The sequence below is a fragment of the Daucus carota genome, chromosome 2 (assembly GCF_001625215.2).
Source record: "Daucus carota subsp. sativus chromosome 2, DH1 v3.0, whole genome shotgun sequence".
NCBI lineage: Eukaryota > Viridiplantae > Streptophyta > Magnoliopsida > Apiales > Apiaceae > Daucus > Daucus carota.
Window position 1 is genome coordinate 38,035,539 of NC_030382.2, and position 19,120 is coordinate 38,054,658.

The 19,120-nt window shown below is 32.9% G+C and overlaps 1 protein-coding gene across 8 annotated transcripts; it reads left to right on the plus strand.

Moving 5' to 3' along the window:
- The first annotated feature begins 2,371 nt into the window (after window positions 1-2,371).
- Window positions 2,372-17,490, plus strand: LOC108208768 (replication factor C subunit 2). Of its 8 annotated transcripts, none has more exons than XM_064087376.1 (10): window positions 2,372-2,558; window positions 5,450-5,727; window positions 9,358-9,552; window positions 9,871-10,258; window positions 12,399-12,530; window positions 13,054-13,160; window positions 13,228-13,371; window positions 13,620-13,676; window positions 14,519-14,585; window positions 16,839-17,490. In XM_064087376.1, coding segments are annotated over exons 5-9 (429 nt in total). In that variant the 5' UTR covers window positions 2,372-2,558; window positions 5,450-5,727; window positions 9,358-9,552; window positions 9,871-10,258; window positions 12,399-12,410; the 3' UTR covers window positions 14,520-14,585; window positions 16,839-17,490. The 8 variants fall into 8 exon arrangements, with proteins under 8 accessions (XP_063943446.1, XP_063943445.1, XP_063943448.1 ...); XM_064087375.1 differs by lacking the exons at window positions 9,871-10,258; window positions 16,839-17,490 and adding exons at window positions 9,078-9,119; window positions 14,906-15,192 and having other exon boundaries at window positions 9,481-9,552; XM_064087378.1 differs by lacking the exon at window positions 16,839-17,490 and adding an exon at window positions 14,836-15,192.
- Window positions 17,491-19,120: the final 1,630 nt, after the last annotated feature.

Consider the following 19,120-nt stretch of genomic DNA (forward strand, 5'->3'; position numbering starts at 1 on the left):
TCTCATCTCCCAAGCGTAATAGGCAAAAGGAAGAGAATTGAAAGTGTGATGATAACTTTGTATGCTTCACTACTATGAGTCCCTCGTATGCTGAACTTTGAGTTTTCCGATCTTTCATTAAAAGGATTTTATTATATTTTTTTTAAAACACATGGTACTAGTGTTGAGATAAGAATTGTTGAAAATGACAATCTTAGGGGATGTAAATTGTATAGATTAAGAGTAAAATATTTTTAAAGAATTCTCATCCCTAAGATCTTTGATTTTAAAGATCTTTCTATCTTTAAAAATATTTTACTCTTAATCTATACAATTTACATACCCTAAGATTGTCATTTTCAACAATTCTCATCCTAGCACTACTAACAAGTGTTTTAAAAAAATAATAATAAAAACCTTTTGATGAAAAATTGGAGAACTCAAAGTTCAGCATATGAGGAACTCACAGTAGTGAAGCATACAAAGTTATCATTACTCTTTCACTTCTCTTCCTTTTGCCTTTTATGCTTGGGAGATGAAAGAGGAATTGGACGAAATTTGCCGGACATGCTCTCTTTTAACGACCTCAAAACAGCTTTTGAAGCACTTTTTTTGGTTTGTGCCTTATTTGGACCAGTGCATGACTCTTTGTGTATGAAGTCATTGGCTTCAACCTCACTATAGCAGTTGCTGTAGAATTGTCAGTTGACACAACAGGCTCTTTTTAACACACATAGTTCTCTTTTTGGCACAACTGTTGCAATTCTCTCACTGGTTGAAACTTGATCGTCTCAAGAGAAACCAAGGTTTTCAAAAGTGGCCTTATGCTCTCGGATTAATACAATATCTTTTCTATATCCGGAATCTACTAATATTTCCTTAGCTAGAGATTTTATTATATCTCCAAGATCCTGTACCACATGCCCAACAAAATCAAATGAATGCGGGAATCACTATCTTAGATGCTTATATCCATAGGAATTGAGAAAATAGGCTTTTATCTGTAAAGCTTTAATTCATGCCAAAAAAGTAAGTCCATTATAATCAATAATTTTAAATTAATTCATGCCAAAAAATTTGTTGAACCTGTAAGATATTGTGCTTCGATAATTTTGGCTATAATTTAAAAATATTATGTTATTAATATTTTAGATTGTTATAAATAGAATACATCACTTCAATATGGTAGTAAATGATGTCTAATCTTCCCACAAATTTCTTAAAGGCATGTAGAGGTTTGACAATTATAGTCAGTCATAACAGCTTGGCTATAATTATAGATAAGGGGAGAGTATGGTTGGAGTGTGATATTTTCAACTGATTATCTATTCTTTTTATTTGTGGTATGCCAACTCACTTTTTAACTAAGGGTTTTAATGATTGGAATTTGACCCGGGTTGTCATATGCATATGGCCTTTTTGGGGCATCCTGGTTTTGCCGGAGACCCTCCTCCATCTTGTGAGAGGACTGAACCAACTTGGTGAACGCTGCAAGCACGATGAAGGAATTTTTTTTTTTTTGCGTGATAAACATATGGCTTCTTTTACAATCAAGGTCAAGTAAGAGGGTGTCATATGCAAACTCATTAGTGCTTCCGGTGAAGTTGTTTCCAAGAGGCCGGTTAAGAAAGCTTTTCTCAAGTGATTAAATGAGAGCATGTTGAACAGGCCACAACTTGTCCCTGCCAAAAGGGGGCATGTGAAGCAGATAGAAGAAAAAGAAGATATTCTGATAAATTTTACTGTTTGACTTCCCACTAGAAGTGGTGCTTTATGCATAGAAGGCCATAGTGATTTATTCTTTGTAGGAAGATAACTTGCCAGAATTTTGGAAACAAAATTTTACCAGCTCTTAGTTGATTTATGTTTGTTAACGAGTCAGTGTCTTCTGTCATATAAAATTGTTAGCTGAAATTAGTTAAATGTTATTATAAAAAGTTCAAATCTAGTTGAAGTTTGATACTTTACACTTTTGTATAATGCACAACTCACAATTATATTTTATTATTTTATTTATGTGGACTCCAAAGTCCATTAAACTTTGAGCACTATGAATCCTAGTTCACATGATCCAAACACATTTAATTGTTAGAGTTGCCATAAAACCAATATATAGTGTAATATAATAGTCCAACATCATTGCCATAACATTTATAGCTAACATCATAGGAGATGCTCTAAACTAGTAATATTTATTTGGGAAATGAAATGTATATTTCACATTAAAAATATTATACTACACATAGAAGCGTTGCTTACAATTTTTTAGCAAGTGAAGTGTTTCTTATTTTTCTTTTGCAGCGTCTTGAGTTTCTTGGAAATTCTGTACCGGATTATATCTCAACCATGCATCTGTACCATAAATACCCAGGAATATCACGTGGATTGCTAACTGATCTTAGATCAGCTTCTGTGAACAATGATTTTTACTCTTTATGTGCGATTTGGGCCGGATTGTAGAAGCACATTCTTCATGCTTCCCAAAAACTTCATAGGCAATTGGAGTCCTCTGTTCAGAAATTAGATCCATTATTAATGGAACAATATTTGGATGGGAGTCAGAAAATTCTCTTCCCAAGGTCAGTTTCCGAAGCTTGATGTGATTATTTATTTCCGTTTAAACTTCCCCTAAAAACAAATTTTTTGGAAAAAAAGAGAAAGGAATGTTATCTCATAAAAACTAAAATTATATATATTGGATAACAAGTAATTTATTGATTATAATGGACTTACTTTTTTGGCATGAATTAAATCTTTATAGAATATTACCTACATTTTCACTTCCTATGGATTTAAGCATTTAAGATAGTCATTCCCGCATTCATTTGATTTTGTTGTGCATGTGGTACACGTTCTTAGAGATCTAATAGAATCTTTAGCATGGGAAATAGTAGTTGATTCCGGATATGGAAAAGATATTGTATTCGAGAGCATAAGGCCGCTTTTGAAACCCTTGGTTTCTTTTGAGACGATCAAGTTTTAACCAGTGAGAGAATTGCAACAGTTGTGCCAAAAAGAGAACTACATGTTAAAAAGAGCCTGTTGTGTCAACTGACAATTTTACAGCAACTGTTATAGCTGAGGTTGAAGCCAATGACGTCATATACAATGAGTCATGCACTGGTCCAAATAAGGCTGGAGCCAAGAAACGTGCTTCAAAAAGCTGTTTTTAGGTCGTTAAAAGAGAGTATGTCCACCAAATTTCACCCACTTCCTCTTCTCTCATCTCCCAAGTGTAATAGGCAAAAGGAAGAGAATTGAAAGTGTAATGTTAACTTTGTATGCTTCACTACTATAAGTCCCTCGTATGCTGAACTTTGAGTTTTCCGATCTTTCATTAAAAGGATTTTATACATTTTTTTTAAAACACATGGTACTAGTGTTGAGATGAGAATTGTTGAAAATGACAATCTTAGGGGATGTAAATTGTATAGATTAAGAGTAAAATATTTTTAAAGAATTCTCATCCCCTAAGATCTTTGATTTTAAAGATCTTTCTATCTTTAAAAATATTTTACTCTTAATCTATACAATTTACATTCCCTAAGATTGTCATTTTCAACAATTCTCATCCTAGCACTACTAACAAGTGTTTTAAAAAAATAATAATAAAAACCTTTTGATGAAAATTTGGAAAACTCAAAGTTCAGCATATGAGGAACTCACAGTAGTGAAGCATACAAAGTTATCATTACTCTTTCACTTCTCTTCCTTTTGCCTTTTATGCTTGGGAGATGAAAGAGAGGAATTGGACGAAATTTGCCGGACATGCTCTCTTTTAACGACCTCAAAACAGCTTTTGAAGCACTTTTTTTGGCTTCTGCCTTATTTGGACCAGTGCCAGACTCTTTGTGTATGAAGTCATTGGCTTCAACCTCAACTGTAGCAGTTGCTGTAGAATTGTCAGTTGACACAATAGGCTCTTTTTAACACACGTAATTCTCTTTTTGGCACAACTTGTTGCAATTCTCTCACTGGTTGAAACCTGATCGTCTCAAGAGAAACCAAGGTTTTCAAAAGCGGCCTTATGCTCTCGGATTAATACAATATCTTTTCTATATCCGGAATCTACTAATATTGCCTTGGCTAGAAATTTTGTTACATCTCCAAGAACCTGTACCACATGCCCAACAAAATCAAATGAATGCGGGAATCACCATCTTAAATGCTTATATCTATAGGAATTGCAAAAATAGGCTTTTATCGGTAAAGCTTTAATTTATGCCAAAAAAGTAACTCCATTATAATCAATAATTTTAAATTAATTCATGCCAAAAAATTTGTTGAACCTGTAAGACATTGTGCTTCGATGATTTTGGCTATAATTTAAAAATATTATGTTATTAATATTTTAGATTGTTATAAATAGATTACATCACTTCAATATGGTAGTAAATGATGTCTAATCTTCCCACAAATTTCTTAAAGGCATGTAGAGGATTGACAATTATAGTCAGTCATAACAGCTTGGCTATAATTATAGATGAGGGGAGAGTATGGTTGGAGTGTGATATTTTCAACTGATTATCTATTTTTTTTTATTTGTGGTATACCAACTCACTTTTTAACTAAGGGTTTTAATGATTGGAATTTGACCCGGGTTGTCATATGCATATGGCCTTTTTGGGGCATCCTGGTTTTGCCGGAGACCCTCCTCCATCTTGTGAGAGGACTGAACCAACTTGGTGAACGCTGCAAGCACGATGAAGTAGTGTTTTCCGTTGCGTGATAAACATATGGCTTCTTTTACAATCAAGGTCAAGTAAGAGGGTGTCATATGCAAACTCATCAGTGCTTCCAGTGAAGTTGTTTCCAAGAGGCCGGTTAAGAAAGCTTTTCTCAAGTAATTAAATGAGAGCATGTTGAACAGTTGAACAGGCCACAACTTGTCCCTGCCAAAAGAGGGCATGTGAAGCAGATAGAAGAAAAAGAAGATATTCTGATAAATTTTACTAATTGACTTCCCACTAGAAGTTTGGAAACAAAATTTTACCGGCTCTTAGTTGAGTTATGTTTGTTAACGAGTCAGTGTCTTCTGTCATATAAAATTGTTAGCTGAAATTAGTTAAATGTTATTATAAAAAGTTCAAATCTAGTTGAAGTTTGATACTTTACACTTTTGTATAATGCAGAACTCACAATTATATTTTATTATTTTATTTATGTGGAGTCTAAGTCCATTAAACTTTGAGCACTATGAATCCTAGTTCACATGATCCAAACACATTTAAATGTTAGAGTTGCCATAAAACCAATATATAGTGTAATATAATAGTCCAACATCATTGCCATAACATTTATAGCCAACATCGTAGGAGATGCTCTAAACTAGTAATATTTATTTGGGAAATGAAATGTATATTTCACATTAAAAATATTATACTGTACATAAAAGTGTTGCTTACAATTTTTTAGCAAGTGAAGTCGTATTTATATCTGAATCTGATGATTATATATTTCTCTTTTGCAGCATCTTGAGTTTCTTGGAAATTCTGTACTGGATTATATCACAACCATGCATCTGTACAATAAATACCCATGAATGTCACCTGGATTGCTAACTGATCTGAGATCAGCTTCTGCAAACAATGATTGTTACTCTTTATGTGTGATTAGGGCCGGATTGCAGAAGCACATTCTTCATGCTTCTAAAAAACTTCACAGGCAATTAGAGTCCTCTGTTCAGAATTTAGATCCATTATTAATGGAGCAAAATTTGGATGGGAGTCAGAAAATTCTCTGCCCAAGGTCAGTCTTCGAAGCTTGATGTAATTATTCAATTTCCATTTGAACTTACCCTAACAACATGTTTTTTGAAAAAAAAAAAAAGAAGAAAGAAATGTTATCTCATAAAAACTAAAATGATATACATTGGAAAATAAGTAATTTATTGATTATAATGGACTTACTTTTTGGCATGAATTAAATTTTTATAGATAAATACCTACTTCTACACTTCCTATGGATTTAAGCATTTAAGATAGTCATTCCTTCATTCATTTGATTTTGTTGTGCATGTGGTACACGTTCTTAGAGATGTAATAGAATCTATGGCTAGGGAAATATTAGTTGATTCCGGATATAGAAAAGATATTGTATTAATTCGAGAGCATAAGGCCGCTTTTGAAAACCTTGGTTTCTCTTGAGACGATCAAGTTTCAACCAGTGAGAGAATTACAACAGTTGTGCCAAAAAGAGAACTACGTGTTTTAAAAAGAGCCTGTTGTGTCAACTGACAATTCTACAACAACTGCTACAATTGAGGTTGAAGCCAATGGTGTCATACACAAAGAGTCATGCACTGGTCCAAATAAGGCAGAAGCCAAGAAACGTGCTTCGAAAAGCTATTTTCAGGTCGTTAAAAGAGAGCATGTCCAGCAAATTTCACCACTTCCTCTCCTCTCATCTCCCAAGCATAAAAGGCAAAAGGAACAGAAGTGAAAGTGTAATGATGACTTTGTATGCTTCACTACTATGAGTTCCTCATATGCTGAACTTTGAGTTTTTCAATCTTTCATTAAAAGGATTTTATAAATTTTATTTTTAAAACACATGTTACTAGTGTTAGGATGAGAAATGTTGAAAATGACAATCTTAGGGGATGTAAATTGTATAGATTATGTGTAAAATATTTTTAGAGAAAAATCTATACAATTTACTTCCCTAAAGATTGTCATTTTTAACAATTCTCATCCTAAGACTACTAACAAGTGTTTTAAAACAATAATGAAAAAAACCTTTTAATGAAAGATTGGAAAACTCAAAGTTCAGCATAGGCCTGTAAACGGATCGGATTTGGATCGGATCTAACTAAATCCATATCCTAATCCATTTAAATTTATCGGATTCGGATCGGATCAGGGGTCGGATATTTTACAAGTCAATCCATATCCGGTCCATTCGGATCATGGATAATCGGATCGGAGCCCCGATCCACTAAAAATTATGAAATATATTTTTTCACCGTGAATAATGTTTTAACTTCCATACAGAAAAAAGTGATATTTTCTAGCTATATTAATTCATGAATTTTAACATAATAGGTAAAAAAAAACTAATAAAGCTGTATTTAATAAAAACTTTGTTGGTTGTTCCGATAAAAACTTCAACACATAATTTATCAAGTAGTAGAAAAATAATATATAAGTTGCTTAATACTTTTGGAGGAAGCAAATTATGATGTGCTCTCCTCTATTAATAAGGATTAAAGTCGATAAGTATGTCTTAAATACAAAACTAGGTGATTGAGGAGGTTTTAAGTGGAAGAGTTAGCTCCTGTGTTTATACTCACTGTACACAGAAAAGAGTGATTATTAGATTAATCGGATGACAAGAGTGAGAGCCATAACAAGAATTAGCAGCGGCTGATCGGTTATAAGAAAATATGATTTAGGATTTTGTCTTGTATTTTTAGAAATTTTATATTTTCTATGTAATATATTAATAATAATATATTATATTATAATATAATATAATATAAAATATATTATATAGTTAAGCATGAATCGGATCGGATCGTTAACAGATCGAATTTGACTATATCCATATCCATTCTTTATCGGACCGGATTATTATCGGATCGGATTATTAGCAGATCGGATTTTTTTAATAAGGATCCATATCCATTTATTTAACCACATATCGGATCGGGTCGGATCGGATATCCGATCCATTTACAGGCCTAGTTCAGCATATGAGAAACTCACTGTAGTAAAGCATACAAATTTATCATTACTCTTTCAATTCTCTTCCTTTTGCCTTTTATGCTTGGGAGATGAAAGGAGAGGAATTGGGTGAAATTTGCCGGACATGCTCTCTTTTAACGACCTCAAAACAGCTTTTGAAGCACGTTTCTTGGCTTCTGCATTGGTTGGACCAGTGCATGACTCTTTGTGTATGATGCCATTGGCTTCAACCTTAAATGTAACAGTTGTTGTACCACTGTAAGTTGACACAACAGACTTTTTTTAACGCGTACGTAGTTTTCTTTTTGGCACAACTGTTTCAATTCTCTTACTGGTTGAAACTTGATCATCTCAGGAGCTACCAAGATTCCAAAAGCGGCCTTATGCTCTCGAATACAATATCGTTTCTATATCTGGAATCAACTAATATTGCCTTAACTAGAGATTTTATTACATCTCCAAGAACCTGTACCACATGCCCAACAAACTCAAATGAATGCGGGAATCACCATCTTAAATGCTTAAATCCATAGGAATTGCAAAAATGGGCATTTATCTGTAAAGATTTAATTCATGCCAAAAAAGTAAGTCCATAATAATCAATAAACTACTAATTTTAAATTAATTCATGCCAAAAAATTTGTTGAACTTGTAAGACATTGTGCTTCGATGGTTTTGGCTATAATTTAAAAAAAAATTATGTTATTAATATTCTAGATTGTTATAAATAGAATATATCACTTCAATATGGTAATAAATGATGTGTAATCTTCCCACAATTTTATTAAAGTTCTGTAGAGGTTTGACAATTATAGTCATTCATAGCAGCTTGACTATAATTATAGACAAGGGGAGAGTATGGTTGGAGTGTGATATTATCAACAGATTATCTATATTTTTCATTTGTGGTATGCCAACTCACTTTTTAACCTAGGGTTTTGATAATTGGAGTTCCTCTTATAAGAGAGACTGCATCACTATTATATATATCTCTTATTAGACTTATGTCTAATGGTGAAACTGCATCATTAAAATCGTTACACTGCTAATAGTGAAATCAAAATCGTTAAATTCTGATCAACAAAATAATGTAACGATGCTTTATATGACAATGGACATGTAAAGATGCATTATAAGACAATGGATATGTGAACTTTGTAGTCTGCATATTAGAAGTCACTTATCAGGTAAAACTGACAGGCCCCTTAAATTTTCTCGTATTAATGCACTTAGAGTACAAGTATTTTGGATATTGACTGGATTGCTAACTGATATGAGGTCTGTTTCCATGAACAACAATGTTTGTGCTCTGCAATAGTGGTCGTATGGCAACAACTCATTTTACAAGTCTATCATGAACTTCACATGCATACAGTCTCGTCATCTGAACAAAATTCTAATAATTTTTTTTAGGAATCATCGTTTGATTGTGATCCCAAGAACTGCGTTTCTAAGGTTAATGTTTGTCTTTTTTTTTTCAAGGCATTCTGGTTGATGTATACTTTGAATATGTGCGCTTTATCAAAAGTTAGATGAATTTATGTTATCAACTGAATTTAAAACATTATTAATGCACTGTACTGACATTGAAAACACATATAGAAAACACAAAAAATAATTGTTACAATACATACAATTCTCTTAGTTTCTAGTTCGCTTGTGTCTAAGAATTTGCGGTGGTCACAATTCCTAGAAGAATAATCCGCTCATGAGAAGTCACTGCCATCTTTCCTGAATCACCGGTGGGCAGGCATGGTTGCTTTTAAGGACACAATTTGCAAAACTGAGACCAGATTTTCTCTACTGCATATTTCAGAAACAGGTTGTGGCACTCTGATTTGAAGAGAAGGCTCAGATTACTCAATCACGGAGGGATTTCATGACAAAGGTGAGTCTCAAGTAAAGAAATTCATGGGCCAAGGTACTATTTGCATACATGTCACTCAATACTTTGTCTTGCACTAAGCCGTGGGTCTTCATGAAAATAGCCTCGCTACACTTTTAGAATAGGGGCATCTGCATACATTTTACCCTTCCCAAACCCTATTGGGTACGTCTGGTTGGGTTTTATTAATGCACTGTCCTGCTGCTTTGTTATTTGAAAGGGTTTATCTGTATTTAAAGGCTTTTTTTATAGGATATACCCCCATGTTTCTTATAAATTTGTGGATTACCAAAGTTGACGGTCTACTTCGGCTTAATTTAGATCCGACGTGTGGGACTTGACCTGATTTTTGAAAAAGACTTGGAATTTGACCCGGCTTGTCATACATATGGCTTTTTTGGGATACCCTTGTTTTGCCGGAGACCTTCCTGCATTTTGTGAGAGGACTGAAGCAATTTGGTGAATGGTGCAAACACGATAATAAGTAGTGTATTGCATTGCACGATAAACATATCGCTTCTTTTGCGATCCAGGTCAAGTAAGAGGTGTCATATGCAAACTCATCCGTGCTTCCAGTAAAGTTGTTGCCAAGAGGCTGGTTAAGAAAGCTTTTCTCAAGTAATTAGATGAGAGCATGTTGAACAGGCCACGGTGTGTCCCTGCCAAAAGAGGGCATGTGAACCAGATAGAAGAAAAAGAAGAAATTCTGGTAAATTTTACTAACTGACTTCACACTAGAAGCTGTCGTGCTATATGCAAAAAAGGCATAGTGCTTTATTGTCTGTAGGAAGATAACTCGGTAGAAGTTTGGAAACAGATTTTGCCGGCTCTTAGTCGAGTGATTTTTGTTGACGAGCCAGCGTCTTCCGGCATATAAAATTCTTACTTAAAATTAGTTAAATAATATTATAAAAATGTTTAAATCTAGTTGAAGTTTGTTACTTTATATTTATGTACGATACACAACTCAAAATTATATATTTTTATTTTATTTATGTAGAGTCTGAGTCCAAGCCCATTGAACTTTAAGCACTATCAAGAACCCTAACTGCCTAATCTAAGCATATTAAACTGTTAGAATTGTCATAAAATCAACATATAGTGTAATATACTGTAATAATCTAGGAGGGAAAGGCATAATAAGTACTTTGATGTGACAAGATATTATATATTTGATCAAATCTGACCCAATTACGAGAGAGAATTTATATATTTTCACGATAAATTGTATTATATTTTGATTTGATTGAATTATTCTCAACCTAAATAATAGTTTTATTGTACCAGAGAACTTCATTTTATTGGAGACGCTTTTCATATAAGACCTCATCTATGTCTTTTTTTTTTTGACGGAAGACCTCATCTACGATCACTTTTCCGAGGGTCGTCACATATATTAAAACCTAATAATCCACTATTTAATATAATAGATTACTCATTGACACAATCTCCATTTAGTCTAATAGATAGCATTTTCCTTCTCCCGGTCGTCGAGCCCGATCGACTCGGCTCTTTTCCCCGAACCATGAGACGGGTTGATCGAAGAGCTGCTAACAAGCGAAGGCGGGATTGAAGTGATTGATTGTTTGATTTTGCTCGGAGGATGCACAGAACAATTACCGTGTATCCTATTGCATTTAATTAAATTCGTTGACAAGTGAGTGTGACACCAAGAAGTGTTCTTATCCCACCCCCAGCCCCTGCGAGTGAGCAAAGGTAAAGGGAAGCGGGCGGGCGAAGCTGCTTTTGCGATCAATAAAGTGATTGTCAACTTATTTAATATTTTTGTCTAAAATCAGGAAATTATTTTAATTTTAAATTGCTTTCTAAGAGCATCTCCAACCAAGAGAAACTCTTAGGTAAAAGTCTAGTTGGCTTACCAAAATTAAAAAATATAGTCAATGCTCATAAAAAACAACACTCCAACCATAGCAAGCCCTTGTCTATAATTATAGTCATCCCCCTGTGGATGGCTATATTTGTCGAACCACTACAGATCTGTAGTGAATTCCACGCCATCTCTCGCAGTTTATTTTCCTACTCCTTGCTGATTAAAAATTATTTATTACCATATTAAACTGATATATTCAATTTATAACAATCTAAATATTAATAACATACTATTTTTAAATTATAGCGAACCAATAGCCAATACCATTGAAGCACAATGTCTTACATGGTCAACAAATTTTACATAATGTCTTATAGGTCCAATTTAGCCAACGTCATTGAAGATGCTCTAATATGTTTTGTTAATATATATTTGGAAGTTATATTATCAACAATTGTGACGACTGTAATTAAGATAATCTTTATATTTATATAAAGGAGGTTCCTGCCACGCTGACGTGGCAGGCCCCTCCAGCCTTCTTTCAAATTCTGTGATTTTCTGGATTTTTGCTATTTAATGATTACAAGTTTTTTTTGAAATTACAATTTTTTTAAAACTGGCTCACGAAGGGTTACTGGATTCATGTCTTTTTAGTGTCCCGTATATCAAACGCCTTGATAAACCCCACAGCATAAAAAAACCATTCTCCCAACTCGGCTCAATCTCTCTCAAAGGTTTTTCTCGCTATCCTTTTCATCGATCGCGTCTTATAAATCAAATCAATCCATCAGTCTGTAAAGCTTTGTGATGGATAATTTTTTTTTAAATGTAATTGAGCTTTTTAGAGGACAGGATGATCTGTTTTGTATGTTTTGAAAGATATTGAGTTGTGATTACTCGGAAGTTGTTGATTGTTGCTTTTGTCTATTCATTTTTAAGGTTTCTGGAGTTTAATATCTGATTTTTGCTATTTATTATTGATTTTTCATTGATTGATTGTGTGTGTACATGTATCCAGAGCTTTGGATAAATGCCATGGGTGGAGAATTTCAGGCCTTCCAAAGTCTGCGATATTGTCGGCAACGAAGGCGCTGTTTCCAGGCTTCAAGTCATCGCTCGTGATGGCAACATGCCTGATCCCATCTTAGCTGTATGTAGTAACTATTTTACCCCTAATCTTTTTTTCTTTTTCTTTTTCTTTTTTAATTTTTTTTGTGGACACTAATGTATTCGTTCTTTAGTTGTGTTGGGTGATATTTAGTTGTGAATTGTATATAATTGCTGTAGTTTTCGGTTTTCTAAGAGTGTTTAATTTGACAAGCAAATAAAGGGTTAAATGACTGTGGAACTGTGGATTTATAGGAGGCTGCCTGTTTTGAGTTAATATATGATTCAAAAAAAATGACCGTGGCTTCAATTGAATTAATTCGGAGCAATTAAAATTAAAGTAGGGTAGAGTAGCGAGCTAAAAGAAGTACGGGTATTATAATGAGATTTGACATTTGAAGTGATTTGTATCTGGGTACTAATCCCTGCACCCTCGGGAATGCACTTGATTACCGATATAAAGTATCCGTGCTTCCTAGATGAATGACATTTTTTTAAAAATATATATTTGGATTTTTAGATACAAAGATGCCTTCATCATTATTTTTGTTGATTGTAATTTATAGGGGTTTCCTGGAACTGGTGAAGCTGCCAGTATATTGGCTTTTGCACATGAGCTCTTGGGACCAAACTGCAAGGAGGGAGTGTTGGAACTCAATGCATCAGATGACAGGTATGCGATATATCTTTGCTTGTTTTGCTTGTCTATTAAGATCATTGCGTTTGAAATTGGATTTTAGCATTGCAAGTCTAACATATCAAGCAATAATGGATTTTTCCGGGGGAATTGATGTTGTGAGAAACAAGATAAAGATGTTCGCGCAAAAGAAGGTCACTCTACCTCCTGGGTGGGACAAGATTATCATCTTGGCCGAAGCTGACAGGTCGGTGATGGTTTATTTTGATAGACAATGTGTCCAAGCATAAAGTAACCTTTAGGTTCTTCATGTTTTTTAAGTTACTTTTATGTGTGCCAAAATTGGCCTAGAAACATACTGTTGATTCTGTTAAGGTCCTGTTACTCTTACATATATATTATATCTGCATTTTGTCTTTCACTTCTGTTATTTTAATTTTGAATTATCTCTTGAATTTTTTCCCATCCTACTTGTGTTGCTCCTATCTTCTGTAGATGGAATGTTTCTCCTGGTGCTGCTCGTCCGAATCCTCAAAGGAACTTTCAGATATGGTGAGATTACTGTGACAGATTTCTATATGATTCGTAATAGACCTCCTGAGCTTATAAATGGATGATATGCAGTCTGTGACCTGAATAATTATATATTAGAAATCTGTGTGGTCATTTTATGTTATTTCTTATTACCCTTGACTTGATTGTTGTCCTGTGAATAACTGTGATACTAACAAGACTGCTACACTTTTTAAACTTGGCATCAGCCCCTCTGGCATCAGCTGCTTTGTACATGTTCCTCAAAAGAACAAGAAATTCAAATGAGTATTTAAATACTAAAATCTAGCTAGAATATATAGTTTATAGTTTCATATAGCTCTACATGCAGATGATTAAATTTACAAGACCTACATTTAGGGACCGAGCGACTAGCATCAGTGTTATACATATTTTGTTGGATTGAACAATACTTCATATAAATTAGATTGAAAAGCAGCTAGCATGCTACACTTTACATATTTAGATCTATTTCATCTACGACTGAGAGGAAGTAAAGAATGAAAGCACATTCGCGAATCAGTAATTTCTTCTTACTTTGACGCTTAGCGTCCGTCTTACCCAGAGCTGCAGATCAAATGTGACTCCTGCCAATACATTTCAGATACGGAAAACACGGAGCGACTTACTTAAGCAGCTCTATATCTACACAAACACATGCAACTATCTTTAAACTCTTGGAACACATACTTACAATGAGTACTGATCGACACACACATACCAACATATAAAAATACAACTTATAACAGGATCTGTTATATGTATACAATTGTTTGGTTGATTTAAAGGTTATTGAAATCTTTGAGTTCTAATTTCCTAATAAGTTGTATTTGTCTGAACAGACCTGGCTTTGCTGTGAGAGTATTGGGTGATGTAACTGAAGGAAATGCCTTGGACATCCTGCGCCAGGTACTTAAAAATTCTGATTAAAAATGCAATGCTTCAGTTTCTCAGTTTTACTGGAAGTACAAGGGCATTATTATATTGTCAGTGGAATAACATATAGCTAACAAACCAACTACATCATAATTCTTATATTATGGTTTGTCATTTCTTGAAATATATGGCATCTGCAGCTTTCCTATATCTGGTAAGTAATAATCGGATACATACGTAATTAGATCAATGTATATTGTATGTGGGTGCAATTTTCATACAGTCAATTAAAGATGCTGGCTTGTATGATTCCAAATGGCAAGCTTTTGTTGTGTTTTTGCCAATAAGATCAGGTGGGGTTCAAGGAGATCAAAGGACACATTCTCATGTTGTTGCACGCTTGCACTTAGAGCTGTAACAAGTCAAGATGGAATGACCGCAGACTCATGAGTAGATCATCTGATACACGTGTGTTTATAATATTTCATCATATAGTAATCTCTGCCTTCTGTCTGAAAGAGCGATGGAACTTTATTTATATATTTATTTTTGCTATAATTTTACTTATTTTTAAGTTCAAGGATGTGTATTTTGTATTTAGCATATGAAAGTAAATAAAAAGGGTTAATTATCAAACTCATCACTGAAGTCTACAAATAGTATCAACTTCATAACTGATCTCCACCGGGTCTCAAGTTGCTCATTAAACTCGCTTAATGGTATCAAAATCATCACTGCCGTTAAAAAAGGTAACGAAAGTATAGACGGAATGACAGGCTGTTGACGTGACACATTAATAAAAAAGACTAAAGAAAAACAAATGAAAGAAAATAAAAAAAGAAGAAAAAAAAGTAGAAAATAGAAAGAAAGAAAGTAAACAACAAGAGTAAAAACATACGTCAACAGTAGCTCAAGTCTAATTTTTATCTCAGGTGGACTACTGTAATATTTTACCAGTTCGAAGTAATCGGGATTGTAAAAATTTAAAAATAATTTTTTTGCCAACAATAATATTCACATAAATAAAATTTATTAAAAGAGAATACATTTCATTATTATTCAAAAATAATTATAATCTAATAAAAAACATAAAAGTTAATCTTGGATGTTTAGTTAATTATATCTTAAAATTTAATCCCATGCATTTATTTAGATAATTACATCCTAAAATTAATTTAATAAAAAGATTGCATACTTTATTTTCATATAAACTTCAAATTATGTGGCCTGCCACATGTCAAACCCTACAGCCAATCTGTCACTTTTTTTAACGGCAGTGATGAGTTTGATACCATTAAGTGAGTTTAATGAGTCACTTCAGACCCCGTAGAGATCAGTGATGAAATTGATACCATTTGTTGACTTGAGTGATGAGTTTGATAATTAAACCCGAAATAAAAATGTTAACTTTAGATATCTTGGTTTTGTTTCAAGCCATCAGGGCCGGCTCAACTAAATTTGAGGCCCTAAGCAGACTTGAACATGAGGCCCTAAATGAGCAGACTTGAACATGAGGCCTTCTCTATATATAAAAAACATTTTTTATTTAAATAGTATATATTTTAGATTATTATAAAATAATCATACACAAATTTATTTATGATAAAATGATAATTAATTATCTTATATTTTACACAAAATTTATATACCATTTCATATGTTGTTCTTTTTATTTATTATTAGGTTTATTTGTACATTATTGTAACATTTAAATTAATTAAACATTAAAAAAGTACTATAACAAAAAAAAGTAGAAATAATATAATTTATAATAATGTAAAACTTATGAAAAATAAATATTATATATTTAGATAATAAATTTTATTACATTTAGTAAGTACTTAATACACATATGACTAAAAAAAATTAAAATCATTTGATTCATTTAATTCTCATTTTTTAAGTTAATCTTATTTATATTTTATTAATATTTTATGTTATATATATTATTTTTTTAAAGTAAAATAACTTATATTTGTTTTAGATATTTTTTTTTCATATTTACAAACAAAAATTTAATTATTATTATCTAAATATATATGATTTAATAAAATTTTGAGGCCAATTTGGGGTTGGGGCCCTAAGCGACCGCTTAGTTGGCCGTTGAGCCGGCCTGCAAGCCATAACTCTTCACAAATATACCTTCGAACAAATCAAGTGTTTGACTGTTACCAGAGATGCGTATACCTGCTCTGATGTTTACAAAATACTTTCCATTAAATCTTCTTCATTTGAAGCACTGATCCCATATATGTGTGTGTGGATGGCTAATCAATTCTTTTACAGGTAAGACATTGTAGGTTCTAGCCATATTAAGAGGAGCTAGTGCCGAAAGACTGTCGAGCCATCTTCTCATTCTAGAAGCTGCATGGATATATTGAAAAATCGAAACGGACGCTTTTTTGCGGTCTCTTCCTGGCCAATAATATCACACCCTCCCATGATAAAGATCGACGAGATGTGGGGATGCTACTTTATATAGATATAAAGATCGACGAGATACGGAGATGCTACTTTATATAGATATAAAGATCGACGAGATGCTACTTTATATAGATATTTTGATACTTTCTACCATCAAGTGTTTATATATTTAATAGGAGCTTAACATTTTTTTCGCATACTAAACCAACTTCTAACGTACTGTTCCAGAATATGTGCCGTAAATTCAAAATATTGGACAAGGTGTTCACTCAGAACAAGGATTGAAGAAAGGATTATAATTTGCTCGAAATTTAGTGCAGAGTATTTAGTTTTAACTATGTACTAAATTTGTAATTTCCATGGACGGGCTTATTGTATCTGCTACACAAAGTATTATGATATATAGATGTATTGCTTCTGCAATTGTGTATTAGGATATATATTTTACGTATAACAGGAAAAAAATACTATTTATTTCTTTATGTATTTTGTAGCTCCAATATTAGCCTTGAAATGTTTGCCGGAGACTTCTGCCAGCAACAAGAAAAAATCTACATTGTTAGGATGTGGAAATGTATTCTTCCCTCCCCCAAATATTTCGAGTCGAAAGAAACACACTTAGCTGTCATGCTTTTGTGTTAATGCAGCTCCTTCAATTTAGTCTGAAGTATCTTTATTTTGTAGCATTAAATATATATTTTTTCAAAACTATTAATAGGAATACATTCTTCACTCGCGGAGCGTGTTTTTTCCCCCCGGTTTATAGGTAAAAGAAGTCCAGATGAGTAGGATTAAAGAGGGGCACATCCTTTTATAAGTTTTGTTATTAAAGAGAAGAACTAGTGGAAGAAGGCTCCGAATAAAAAATAAGACAATAATCAATTTGGGTGTTATGAGTGGACAAATTAGAAAGTTAAGTATATATTCTTTCCTACTTGTAGCCATCACTTAAATACACGATTTATTCTAATCAAAAGCTTGAGCCGATATCGTTTTCACTCATAGTAATATAACAGTGTCCGTAGTGGTCTGTAAGAGTGGTGGCTAAATTGAAGTGCTATAAAATTTATTGAATCAGTATCATGATGTTTTGTTTTTACGATATTGAATATATTAATTGATTATATTTAAAGAATGATATAATATTTTTATTTTGAATTTTTATAAATATTGATACAGTACTACCTTGTTCAACAGGTTTCTTACGTTATTTTTTGGCACGTATTTTGAAACTTTTATAAAATATAGTTTCATAATATTTTTTTTAATTTTTTGTTTCTCTGATTACATTTAAACTTTTATTCAAAAGAATAAATTAAAAAAATGTTATGAAACTAAGAGCGTCAAAATACGTGCAAACAGTGGAGTAAATAACCTGATGGAACAGAGAGAGTGTGTAATCTAATGTATAATCTTGCTACAGGTGATTAGTCAAATATAAACAATATCATGATTCATGAGCTTGGCTAAAATTTGTTTTATAAAATTGAATTTTTTTTACATAATTTTCATATAATTTCTTAATTACTTTTTGCTAAAAGTTAAAAAGGGTCGGGAATGCTGCAAGTTTTGCAAATTGATTGCTTTTACGACAAATTGTTGGAAACTCTGTACAATTCTAATGGGAAAAATGAAAATCACTTCATAAACTTTATTTTATCAGGCTTTGAATACATATTCCCTTCGATAGTATTATTTAATTTAAAGACTACCGAACTTGAACTCGACTTATGAAAGACTTCTGAAATAGTATTTGTAGCTGTAAACTTGAAGTTTAACATCTTAACTAGGGAGCAATTTAATGATTATTCACCAGTTTCACTCAATTTAATATCCACATCCCTGATCAGTTACCTCGCACAGATGCGTGCGAAAGTGTGCATAAATTAGGTTGAGTAGCGTTAGAATAATAAAAATTAAATACTTAAATAAAGAACACGCGACGAACATTATCGTAAAGCGCGTGAAAGGTAGAAGCGAAGTTGTTAAAGGCTGACATTACTATGTAGGAAACGCAAGTAGAGAATTGGTGACAGCAAACACACTCAATTCGCAACTGTTGGATCACTCTGCTTCTTTCACTCTTTTTCACTATATATGCTCACTAATTCTCTTCACATTTCTTTGTGAATTGTGAATTCAGC

Bases quoted from the DNA above. Each gene is read 5' to 3' on its own strand.
- LOC108208768 (XM_064087376.1), top strand. From the start codon at position 12,411: ATGCCATGGGTGGAGAATTTCAGGCCTTCCAAAGTCTGCGATATTGTC. The intron at 13,161-13,227 runs GTATGCGATATA...ATTGGATTTTAG, and splicing joins CTCAATGCATCAGATGACAG to CATTGCAAGTCTAACATATC. The intron at 13,372-13,619 runs GTCGGTGATGGT...TATCTTCTGTAG, and splicing joins ATCTTGGCCGAAGCTGACAG to ATGGAATGTTTCTCCTGGTG.